This window comes from Tetrahymena thermophila (assembly GCF_000189635.1).
Source record: "Tetrahymena thermophila SB210 genomic scaffold scf_8254572, whole genome shotgun sequence".
Classification (NCBI taxonomy): Eukaryota; Ciliophora; class Oligohymenophorea; order Hymenostomatida; family Tetrahymenidae; genus Tetrahymena; species Tetrahymena thermophila.
In genome coordinates this window covers 120467-132443 of record NW_002476343.1, presented here as the reverse complement: position 1 = coordinate 132443, position 11977 = coordinate 120467, and the positions used below count along the sequence as shown (strand labels likewise).

The 11977-nt window shown below is 22.2% G+C and overlaps 3 protein-coding genes across 3 annotated transcripts in view; all 3 read right to left on the bottom strand. All coding sequences in view use genetic code 6, as the record gives it.

The window, feature by feature from the left end:
* Positions 1 to 833: 833 nt before the first annotated feature.
* On the bottom strand, positions 834 to 1931 carry TTHERM_00892350 (hypothetical protein; the record flags this gene model as incomplete). Its single annotated transcript, XM_001020328.4, has 1 exon — positions 834 to 1931. Exon 1 carries the CDS (start codon positions 1866 to 1868, stop codon positions 834 to 836), a length of 1035 nt encoding a protein of 344 aa, XP_001020328.3. The 5' UTR covers positions 1869 to 1931.
* A 5169-nt stretch (positions 1932 to 7100) lies between these two features.
* TTHERM_00892330 (hypothetical protein) lies at positions 7101 to 8162 on the bottom strand (the record flags this gene model as incomplete). Its single annotated transcript, XM_001020326.1, has 1 exon — positions 7101 to 8162. One exon carries the CDS (start codon positions 8160 to 8162, stop codon positions 7101 to 7103), a length of 1062 nt encoding a protein of 353 aa, XP_001020326.1.
* Positions 8163 to 11043: 2881 nt separating this feature from the next.
* Positions 11044 to 11977, bottom strand: part of TTHERM_000891321 (hypothetical protein) — a gene marked incomplete at both ends in the record, with an annotated part of 3768 nt that continues 2834 nt past the window's right edge. Inside the window, 3 exons of the mRNA XM_012798644.1 lie at positions 11044 to 11143; positions 11370 to 11459; positions 11753 to 11842. Of these exons, the coding sequence (XP_012654098.1) occupies positions 11044 to 11143; positions 11370 to 11459; positions 11753 to 11842 (280 nt within the window). The remainder of the gene's footprint in view (positions 11144 to 11369; positions 11460 to 11752; positions 11843 to 11977) is intronic.

Below are 11977 nucleotides of genomic sequence, written 5' to 3'. Positions count from 1 at the left end.
AAAAAATATGTATGGGTTTTAGAAAATTAAAGTTTTAGTATGAACGAATTAAAACTGTTATAAATGGGAAATTAAGATAATAGTATGTATGATTGGGCTGCAGCATACATCATAGTGAGTATATATCAATCAATTTATTGAGTAAAACCTTAACTCATAAAAATACCTTTCAATTTTAAATAAATTTTCCTTTAAGAAACAAAAATAAATAAAATGATAAAATTTCAAATACAAAAAAAAATGAATTCAATCTTACATTTTAGAAATAATAGTTAGTAATACCTACCTAACCTCTTTTATTCATAAATTTACTACTTTAAAACATATTTATTTATAAAAAACAAAATTTTGAAGAGTTTTTTACATTACATTGTAATACTTATCTATCTCTTTACCGAGTTTTACTGTAAAAGGATTGTTATTTGAGGAATTTTATTTAGTTATTAGTCAATAAATATTTAGTTGAATTAAAATTTTTTTGTAAATATTAATAAATCGAATCAAAAATTGGTTTCGAAATAGGTTTTGAACCTGGCAAAAAATTAAAAGATAAAAACCCCTTATCCAATTATTTAATTTTTTGATAAATTGAATTTCATAAATATTGTGCATAAAACTATTTGATTTAACAATTTTTTGTATAGAAAAAGTTATAGAATAAATCTTCTAAGCTTACTAATCAGCAATAAAAAATTAATAAAAATTAGGTTTCATGATTTATTTCTTTTAAAATATCTTTTTGAAAATAAACTTAAGAATTAAAATCAGTAACAACACATGTGTAAACACGAATCATACTGAAAATATTAAAGTATAGTTTATTTTTATTAGTTTCAGAATAAAGACATTAAAATAAAAATGAGTGATACAAAAACAGTGATTTTTTAACCACTAGTAGTATTATCAGAACATGTACTGACACCATCTGTAGGACCAGTTGTTCCTGATGGGCATACGCAAGCAGTGACAGCAGTAGATCCAGCTGGAGAGGTACGATTATTAGTGCAAGAAGTACAAGAAGTAGCACTTTAAGCAGAGTAAGTATTAGCAGCACATTGAGTACAACCTGCTCCATTACCGTCTGTATCAAAACCTGAAGCGCTATATGATCCGGCAGCACAAGCCTTAAGAGTACAAACAGATTAAGCTGTTCCTACAGTTTAAGTGCTAGGAGTTGATGTTCCGGCAGTACAAGCAGTGCATCCAGTTCCAGCTCCGTCTGTGTCAAATCCTGAGGCAGAATAGCTACCTTTAGCACAAGCCTTAAGAGTGCAAACAGATTAAGCTGTTCCTACAGTTTAAGTATTAGGAGTTGTTGTACCGGCAGTACAAGCAGTACATCCATTTCCAGCTCCGTCTGTATCAAATCCTGAGGCAGAAAAGCTACCTTTAGCACAAGCCTTAAGAGTGCAAACAGATTAAGCTGTTCCTACAGTTTAAGTGCTAGGAGTTGATGTTCCGGCAGTACAAGCAGTACATCCATTTCCAGTTCCGTCTGTATCAAATCCTGAGGCAGAAAAACTACCTTAAGCACAGGCCTTAAGAGTGCAAACAGATTAAGCTGTTCCTACAGTTTAAGCACCAGGAGTTGTTGTACCTGCAGTACAAGCAGTACATCCAGCTCCAGCTCCATCTGTATCAAAACCTGTTGAACTAAATTTTCCTTATGAACATGGTCTAGCGGTACATACAGTATCACTGCCTCCAGTAGTTCCAGTTCCAGGTGTACATTATCCAGCAGGGCATTGGGTACATGCACCACCTGTGTCATCACCAGTACCGCTGTAGGTACAGGCAGCACATGGATCAGCGAAAGCAACATCTAAGAAGCATAACACTGCTATGAAAGCAAAAAGTTTTTTATTCATTTACTAATATTTAAGTCTTAGTAATTTAATTAGTTATTATTTATGAATTAGTTTATTAATTATTTATAAATATTTGAGTGCCAATCACTTCTTAAAATGGTCGATTTATTTTAATTGATTGAGTATCTAATTTCCTGTTTATTTCTATTTAGATATATTTTCAAAAATAGTAAAATTTCAAATCAAGTGTTTAGTTAGATATTTTCTTTAATCAATACTTTGCTTATTGACTATTACTATATATAAAAGTATTAGTAAATTAATTTAAAGATAATGACTTTTTCTATATTCTTATTGGCTATTAAATATTCGCATCTAATAAATAAGAGAACCTTTTTAAAACATTTTAAATGGAAAAACTTACTTTCAATAAAAAAATAGACAAAAAATAGGGTTTTCTGACTGACTAAAAATCTTTTTTGCATTGGATTTGAAAACTAATATCATTTCTTATATTAAGATAAAAATACTCCAAAAAATAAAAATCTTCTTCCTATAATTTCAAAAATAAAATCGAAATATTTTAAGTTACTGATTAAATTTGTGAATAACATTGAAGAAGCTTTACAAATTGACTAATTAATATTTAGGTGAATTAATTTGAATAATGGATTGAATATTTATTTGTGTAATTTTATCTATTATTAATTATTTCTAGCTATAATTACACTGAGTAGTATATATATATACTCAAAATGTCTATTAGATAAGATATAAATAATTTTAAAAATTGCATAAATGGTATTGATAAAAATTTATTTTATTTTAGTTAAAAATTTAAATATGTAATCTGTAAAGACTTTCAAATATTACATACAATATACGTAAATAATTAATCTTACAATATATAAAGGAATTAGTCATTTTTAGCGTGAATTCTTTTTGTTTTGTTAACCTGATTTCAAGAAAAAATAATTCGATGATATTTACTAGTAATTAATTATTAGCCTGACTTTTTTTGAAAATTTGGATTTATTTCGCTTTTATTAAAAGTAATATTTCTTTTATTAAATTTGAAAATTAATGTATTAAAAACTATATTTTATGACTCGTGATACTAAATTGGTTTTTCATTTTTTTATATAATGAATAAGATTTAAAATATTTTCAAAAAATGCCATAAATTAAATTTTTTTAATGCAAATTATACCAAATAAAAAAAGTTTTTGTTTTTAAGATTTCATTTCTTTTTTATTTTCAAAAGTACAAATGAGTTATCAAGTTTCTAGAAATTCTATCTGAAAAAATAAAATATCTTGGAAGTATTCAAGCTAAATTTCATTTTTTTAATAATTTTTATTGTGTTCATTAAGAATAAAAATAGTATTCAATAATATTTTATAATAGTTAAAAATTATAATGTTATAATAGCTTTAAAAATAAGCAAGAAGAATTTCTTCAAAAGAGTGTTTGAAACCATTTTTCAATAGTTTTTTAAAGTAATAAACTAAGAGAGTATCTTTGATAAATTTTTGAATTTTTTTATTCGTAAATTAATCAGATAAACCAATTTTTAGTTTACAGTTTGCGAATATATTAAACAAAAGAATTTACACATATAAATATATAAAGTGTTATGTTTAATTGTAATAATTCGTAATCAAATCTAAAATCAATGATTTTTTAATGAATTTCTAATGGTTTTTAATTAATTAATATCGATTTAATATTTAGATTTATTTTTTTATTGGGTTAATAATTTTGATTTATCAAAAGTATTTGCTCATCCCACTTACTTCTTTATTTCCTCTAGTCGTTACTTATGTTTTATAAATTAAAATAATTTGTTACACTATTCTTCATTAATATCATGCAAAATATTAAAATATGTTTTTCATTTAATTTATACTTGAAATAGCAATTTCAAATATGCTCGTTTTTCTAGCAAAATTTTAGATAAAGAACTTATTATTTAATTTACAAATTTATATAAAACTTGTTAAAATTTCTATTTTTGTATTTCAAATATTCATTACTGTAATAATATAAATTTTGTAAAAAATTCTATGTTAATTACAATGTTTTTGAATATTAATATTGACTATTTTAATTTGAGGTAGAAAAAAAGATAGACAATTTAAATTAGGTAGTAATTCTATAAGTATATTAATCCGGGGTAAATAACTAATAAGAAGTAATTAAGAAGATTAATTTTGTTAAAATATAAAGTTTTCATATTTTTAAATCTTATTTTCAAATAATAAAGTTATAAATAATTTAAGACTATAGTTAGTAGTATTCAATTAACGATTTTTGTAAAAAATAGCTTGTACTTAATTTCATAAAAATAATTTATTTTTATATTCAGTAACTAAAAAATATATAATAATGTGAAATTTATTGGTCAAATTAAATGATGTAAGATAAATTAAATTAATCAAACAAGTTTATTTATTGCCTGAATTTTTTTTCTTTCTATCTCATAGAAAATACATATTTAATACTAAATGATACAATTCAAATCAATAATTTATCTAATCATAAATACTAAAAATGTATTTTTAACATGACTATTTTATGTAATCAATATTAATCTATTTATATATTCTTTTTAATGATTATTTGATATATTAAAAGTATAAATATAGTATCTTTACTAATTGAAGAAAATATATTGCCAAAATAAAAAATTTAGGTAGAATCTTTTTGAATTATTTTTACTTACAGCCAGCTGTCAAAAGGAAAATCTTTTGATTAGATGGTAAAGCTAAATAAAAATACTACTAGAAAACTTAGCTGTTTTCAATATATTTATAAAAAGGGAATTAGATAATATCTAAATAGGGGATTTTTAAAAATTTTAATGTCTCTAAGGTATGTATTTTTGAGTAGTATCTAATTTCTGTCTGGAATCAAAAGACAATTTTTCTTTTTTTAACTAATAGAAAGAAAAAAACATCGATTTTTTTAAGATGAAATAAAAATATCAATAGAAGAAACACTTTTTGAAATAAATGAATAATTTTATTAAAGAAAATTCTAATGTTAATTATGATTTCATTTTTCTATTATCATAAAAATGTTAAGATGCTGATTTTGTGCTTTTAGCAATTCAAAAATTTTATAATTTATTATAAATAAACTACTTTATAAAATTTTATCATTTCTTTAAAAAAAAATATCTTTTACAATAAAATTAGAATTATTTTTAATAAATTATAATAGGTAATTTGAGTTGATTTATTTTATATATCAAGCGACTTGAAAAAAATAAGTTAAATTGAATATGAATACAAAATTGTTATAAATAAGGATTAAAAAATAGAAATTTTTAAATACAATAAATAAATAAATTAAATTAAGTAACAAATAATAGGTAATAAATATAAGAAATCAAAAATATTATTTAGAAGAAAGTAGGCTTTAATTTTTTTTACAAAATAATTCAAAATAGTTTATAAAATAAATTTAAAATATTGATTTTGATTAATTAAGCTTATAAATATTTAAAACTTAAAAAATAATTTTTTTAAGGAAGTAATTCAAACAATATTATTCATAATTAGAATGTTTTATCTCTCATCTAGTAAATTTATATTATAAGAATTCTACAAAGGATTTTTAACTTACTATTATTGAACTTTAAATTTAAAAAGTAACAAAAATAAAATGCAATTAAATAATAAAATAATTTATTTTACAAACTAAATACCATTTTATTTATTCAAAGAGCTTATTTTAATTTCATAGTATTTTAATAAGAGATAATCAGTAAAATAAGTACCACTAATTCAGAGAATATTTTTTTTTTTCTCGAATAATATATTATATTTAGGGTAGAGAGACAAGTTTTAATTCTATGAATCTTCATTATTAAAACAAAATTATAAGAAGATAAAAAATTTTTTTCTAAAATTAAAAATATGAATAAAGTATACAAAAAAAATAAATATAAAATATTTGAATAATTGGTTTATTTATCTATTACTGTAATACCTTTTAACTTGTAACTCGCAATTTGTAATTTACGAACAACATATTAAAAATTTTATTTAACATTTTTTTTATTAATTTATATTTCATAATATTTTGTAAAATTTAAAAAAATTAAGGTAAAATATTACTTTTTAGCAAAATTTATTATATAATTTTAAGGATATTACAAACAACTTAATTTAAAGCTTCTGATAAATGTACTGCTTGTCCAGCAGGAACACATTCAAGTAAATCTATAAGCTCTATTTGCACTTAATGCAGTGTAAGTTAATATTCAACTTTTAAGGAGAATACCATTTGTAAAAGTTGTGAAAATGGTCTAAAATACTTCTAATTTCACCAGTTGTAAATGCTATGCTAAAAATTATACTTAAATTAGGCTTGATAAAAATCTGCATCTGAAACTCAGGATATGCTAGTGTTCCTGTTAGTCCTTCTAGCTTCTTAACAAGGATGCTTAGTTTTAAGCTGGAAAATATGCAGATAAAAGTTTTGGAAAATGAATTGCTCGACTTGCAAGTACATATTCATGTTGCTAGCTCTAAATGTATTAATGATTCGTTTGTATTGGTACCATACATCATAATGGATCTCTCTCTATCAATCATATTTATTGAGTGAAACCTTAACTCTGTAAAATACCTTCAAATTTTTAATAAATTTTACTTTGAGTAATAAAATAAAATGAAAAAATTTCTATTAATAAAAAACATTGAACTCTCTCAAATATATAAGAAATTATAATTAGTTATACCTTATATCTTAAATTCGTAAGTTTACCACATTAAATTGTATTAAAAAAAATAAAAACATTTTGTAGAATGTTTTATATTACCTTCTAATACATACTCAAATATTTATAGACAATTAACTAAATAAAATTCTCTAAAATAGGAATCCTGTAAATAAATACGTTGGATTAAAAGTTTATTATAAGTATAAATAAATAAATAGAATTAAAAATAGGTTTCGGAATGGGTTTCGAACTTGGAAAATAAATTAAAAGATAAAAACGCTTATCCAATTATTTAATATTTTGATAAATTATACAACTTCATAAATATTGTGCATATAAAACTATTTGATTTAACAATTTTTTAAATAGAAAAAATTATGGAATAAATCGTCTAAGCTTGCTTATCAGTGATAAAAAATTAATAAAAATTAGGTTTTATGATTTTTTGCTTTTAAAATATCTTCTTTTGAAAATAAACTTAAGAATTAAAATCAGTAACAACACATGTGTAAACATGAATCATACTAAAAATATTAAAGTATAGTTTATTTCTTTTAGTTTCAGAATAAAGACATTAAAATAAAAATGAGAGATACAAAAACAGTGATTTTTTAACCACTAGTAGTATTATCAGAACATGTACTAACACCATCTGTAGAACCAGTTGTTCCTGATGGACATACGCAAGCAGTGACAGCAGTAGATCCAGCTGGAGAGGTACGATTATTAGTGCAAGAAGTACAAGAAGTAGCACTTTAAGCAGAGTAAGTATTAGCTGCACATTGAGTACAACCTGCTCCATTACCGTCTGTATCTAAACCTGAAGCACTATATGATCCAGCAGCACATGCCTTAAGAGTAACACTACAAACAGATTAGCCTGTTCCTACAGTTTAAGTGTTAGGAGTTGATGTTCCAGCAGTACAAGCTGTACATCCAGTTCCAGCTCCGTCTGTATCAAATCCTGAGGCAGAAAAGCTACCTTTAGCACATGCCTTAAGAGTAACAGTACAAATGGATTAAGCTGTTCCTGCAGTTTAAGTATTAGGAGTTGATGTACCAGCAGTACAAGCAGTACATCCAGTTCCAGCTCCGTCTGTATCAAATCCTGAGGCAGAAAAACTACCTTTAGCACATGCCTTAAGAGTAACAGTACAAATAGATTAAGCTGTTCCTACAGTTTAAGTATTAGGAGTTGATGTACCAGCAGTACAAGCAGTACATCCAGCTCCAGCTCCATCTGTATCGAATCCTGAGGCAGAAAAACTACCTTTAGCACATGCCTTAAGAGTAACAGTACAAACAGATTATGATATTCCTACAGTTTAAGTACTAGGAGTTGATGTACCAGAAGTACAAGCAACACATCCACTTCCAGCTCCGTCTGTATCAAAACCTGTTGCGCTATAATATCCTTAAACACATGCTTTAGTAGTACATACACTAGGACTAGATCCAGCAATTCCAGTTGCAGTGGTACATTCTCCAGGAGGGCAGCTGACACATGCGCCATTTGCGTCATCGCCAGTAGGGCTATATTTACAAATTTCACATGGATTATAAGTGAGAGCAACTTCTAAGAAGCATAAAATTGCTATAAAAGCAAATAGTTTTTTATTCATTTACTAATGTTTAAGGCTTAGTAATTTAATTAGTTGGTATTTATAATTTAAGTAGTTATTATTTATATTTTAGTTTATTAATCAATTATAAGTATTTGAGTTTCAACCACTTCTTAAAATAGTCGATTTATTTTAATTGATTGAGTATCTATCTAATTCCCTGTTTATTTCTATTTAGATATATTTTCAAAAATTGTAATATTTCAAATAAAGTGGGATTTAATTATTTTCTTTAATCAATACTTTACTTATTTACTATTCCCAAATAAAAAAAAATATTAGTAAATTTTAATATAAAGATAATGAATTTTTGTATATTCTTATTGGCTGTTAAATCTGTTAAATATTCTCATTTAATAAATAAGAGAACCTTTTTAAAACATTTTAAATGAATTAACTTACTTTCAATAAATAGATTGATAAAAAATAGGGTCTTCTGACTGACTGACTAACTATCTATTTTTGCTTTAGGGTTTGAAAACTAATATATTTACTTTTATCAAGATAAAAATAGTCCAAAAAATAAAAATCTTCTACCGAAAATTTCAAAAATCAAATCGAAATATTTTAAGTTACTGATTAAATTACTGAATAATTTTGAAGAAACTTTACAAATTGACTAATTAATATTTACGTGAATTAATTTTAATTATGGATTTAATATTTATTTGAGATTTTTATCTATTATTTATTTATTAATTTATTCCAGCGATAATTACACTTAGTAGTATATTTATTTACTCAAATTGTCTATTTTATAGATATAAATAATAATAAAAAACGCACAAATGGTATAGACGAAAATTTATTTTATTTTCGTTTAAAATTTAAATATGTAATCTGTAAAGACTTTCAAATATTAAAATATGCGTAAAGAATTAATTTTACAATATTTAAAAGTGTAAGTCATTTTTTAGCATTAGTCTGACTTTTTTTTGAAAATTTGGTTATTTCTAGTTTTTATTAAAAATAAAATTTTTTTTACTAAATTTGAAGATTAATCTCAATAAGATTTAAAATATTTTCAAAAAATACCATTAATTGTATTTTTTTAAAGCAAATTATACCAAATAAAAAACGTCTTTGCTCTTAAGATTTCATTTCTTTTTACTTTTAAAAGTACATTAAGTTATAAAGATTCTAGAAATTGAATCTGGTAAAATAATCATTCAAATTCAATTTCTTATTTTTTTGAAATTTTTATCTTATTCATTAAGATATAAAATGTTATTAAATAATGTTTTATAATAATTAAAAATTCTAATTTTATTATGGCTTTAAAAATGGGCAAGAAGATTTTTTTTCAAAAAATTGTTTGAAGCCATTTTCAATAATTTTTTAAAGTAATGATCTAAGAGAGTATCTTTGATAGATTTTTGAATTTCTTTAATTTGTAAATAAAATAGATAAACCAATTTTTAATTTCCAGTTTATGAATATATTTAATAAAGGAATTTACACATATAAATATATAAAGCGTTATGTTTAATTGTTCGTAATCAAATCAAATAAATGATTTTTTAATGTAATTTTATGTGGTTTTTAATTAATTAATATAGATTTACATTTAGATATATATTTTTATTGAGTTTATTATATTAATTTATAAAAAGTATTCGCTTATTATACTAACGTCTTTATTTATTCTAGGCGTTATCTATGTTTTATAAATTAAAGTATTTTGTTACACTATTTCTTCGTCAATAAATATTACACAAAATTTTATAATAAGTTTTTCATTTAATTTATACTTGAAATAAGCAATTTCGAATATATTTGCATTTCTAGCAAAATTTTAGATAAAGAACTTATTATTTAATTTACAAATTTATATAAAACTTGTTTAAATTTCTATTTTTGGATTTTAAAATATTAATTATTGTAATAATAGCAATTTTGTAAAAATTTAATATGTTAATTACAATTTTTTTGAATATAAATATTGACTATTTTAATTTGAGGTAGAAAAAAAGATAGACAATTTAAATTAGGTAGTAATCCTTAAAGTGTACTAATTTGGGGTAAAAAACTAATTAGAGGTCCTTTAAAAGATTGATTTTTTAAAAATATAAAGTATTCATATTTTTAAATCTTACTTTCAAATAATAAAGTTATAAATAATTTAAGAATATAGTTAGTAGTATTTAGTTAACCATTTTTGTAAAAAATAGCTTCAACTTATTTTTATATTGTAACTAAAAAAAATATCATAATGTGGATATTATTGGATGAATTAATGATATAGATAAATTAAATTAATCAATTAGTTTACTTATTGCCTGAATTTTTATTCTTTCTATCTCATATAAAATACATATGCAAATATTAAATGATACAATTCAAATCAATAATTTAGCCAATCGTATTTTTATCATGTACTATTTTATGTAATAAATATAAATCAATTTATATATTATTTTTAATGATAATATGATATATTAAAAGTATAAATAAAGCATCTTTACTAAGTTAAGAAAATATATTGCCAAATTTTTTAATATAATAAAAAAATTAAATAATAAATATTGTAATTTATTTAAACTTTACTTATTCTTAAAAAAATATTAATTTCCATTATAAATATCTATAATATATAAGCTTTGATTTATTTAATTAAATAAAACATAGTAAGTAAGGTAACAGCAATTGATCAAAACTTTAATCTTTTTACAGAAGGCTCCAAGATGATTTTAGAAGAATTTAATACTTAAATTTAGTTTTTTTTATAAAATTTTACTAAATTAAAAAAATATGATATTTATAAATTTAAAAAAAATAATAAATCTATCTATTTTAGATAAAATTATCAGATTACAAAGTATTAAAAAATAAAACGAATTTTATTAAGGTATTCAAATATATTATTTATTTGCCTTTTTTTTCACCAACTCTTATCATCAATATACATTTTTAAGATAACTAATCTTTTTGATTTCAGACACTTTAATTTCAAATTGTTTGATCTCGTTATTTTGTTTTTGCTTTTAATATAAATTATTGTAAATTAATAAAAAAAATAAAGAGAATAAAATTTTTAAATAAAATTTATATTTTAAATCAGTAAATAAATAAAAAATTATCAGAATAAAAAAAAAGAAAAAGAAATCAAATAAAAAGCCTATAAATTAAAAGGTTAGTTGTGTTGTTTAAATTTATTTTTATATTCTAAAATATCATAACACAAAAAAAATAAACTGTTTTTATTACAAAAGATCAAGTGTCAAATTTGAGAGTTTAGTCAACTATCCTAAATTATAGCATAAATCTAATGCACCTTAGTAATTTAAATAATTAAACCTTTTTAAATATTGAAGAAAAAAGATTTAGTTAATTAGCTAGTTAGAAGGTTAAAATGAAGAAAAAATATGAAATAACAAGAAATGTATTCATTAATTGTTGAATAAAAAATGAGTTAAATTAACAATTAAACAAAGAAACAAACAAATAAATAACACAAGCAGTATAAAAAATAAAAGAAGAATAAATCAAATAAAAATCTAATCAATAAATTATTAGAGTTAGTTATATTGTTTTAGATTATTTTTATTTTCAAAAAAAATACAATTAAAAAACAAATAAACTGTTTTTACCCAAGGTTAAGTGTCAAATTTGAGAGATTAGTGCACTTTCTTAAATCAGAACCTAAGATATATACACCTTCATCACGAATTTAATTTTTACTTATTAAATATTGAAGAAAAAAAATATACTTAATTAGTTAGTTAAAAAATGAAGCAAAATATGAAATAATAAGAAATTAATTAATAATAAAAAATTAGAATTGCAATAATGAGTTAATTTAAGGGGGGGGGGGG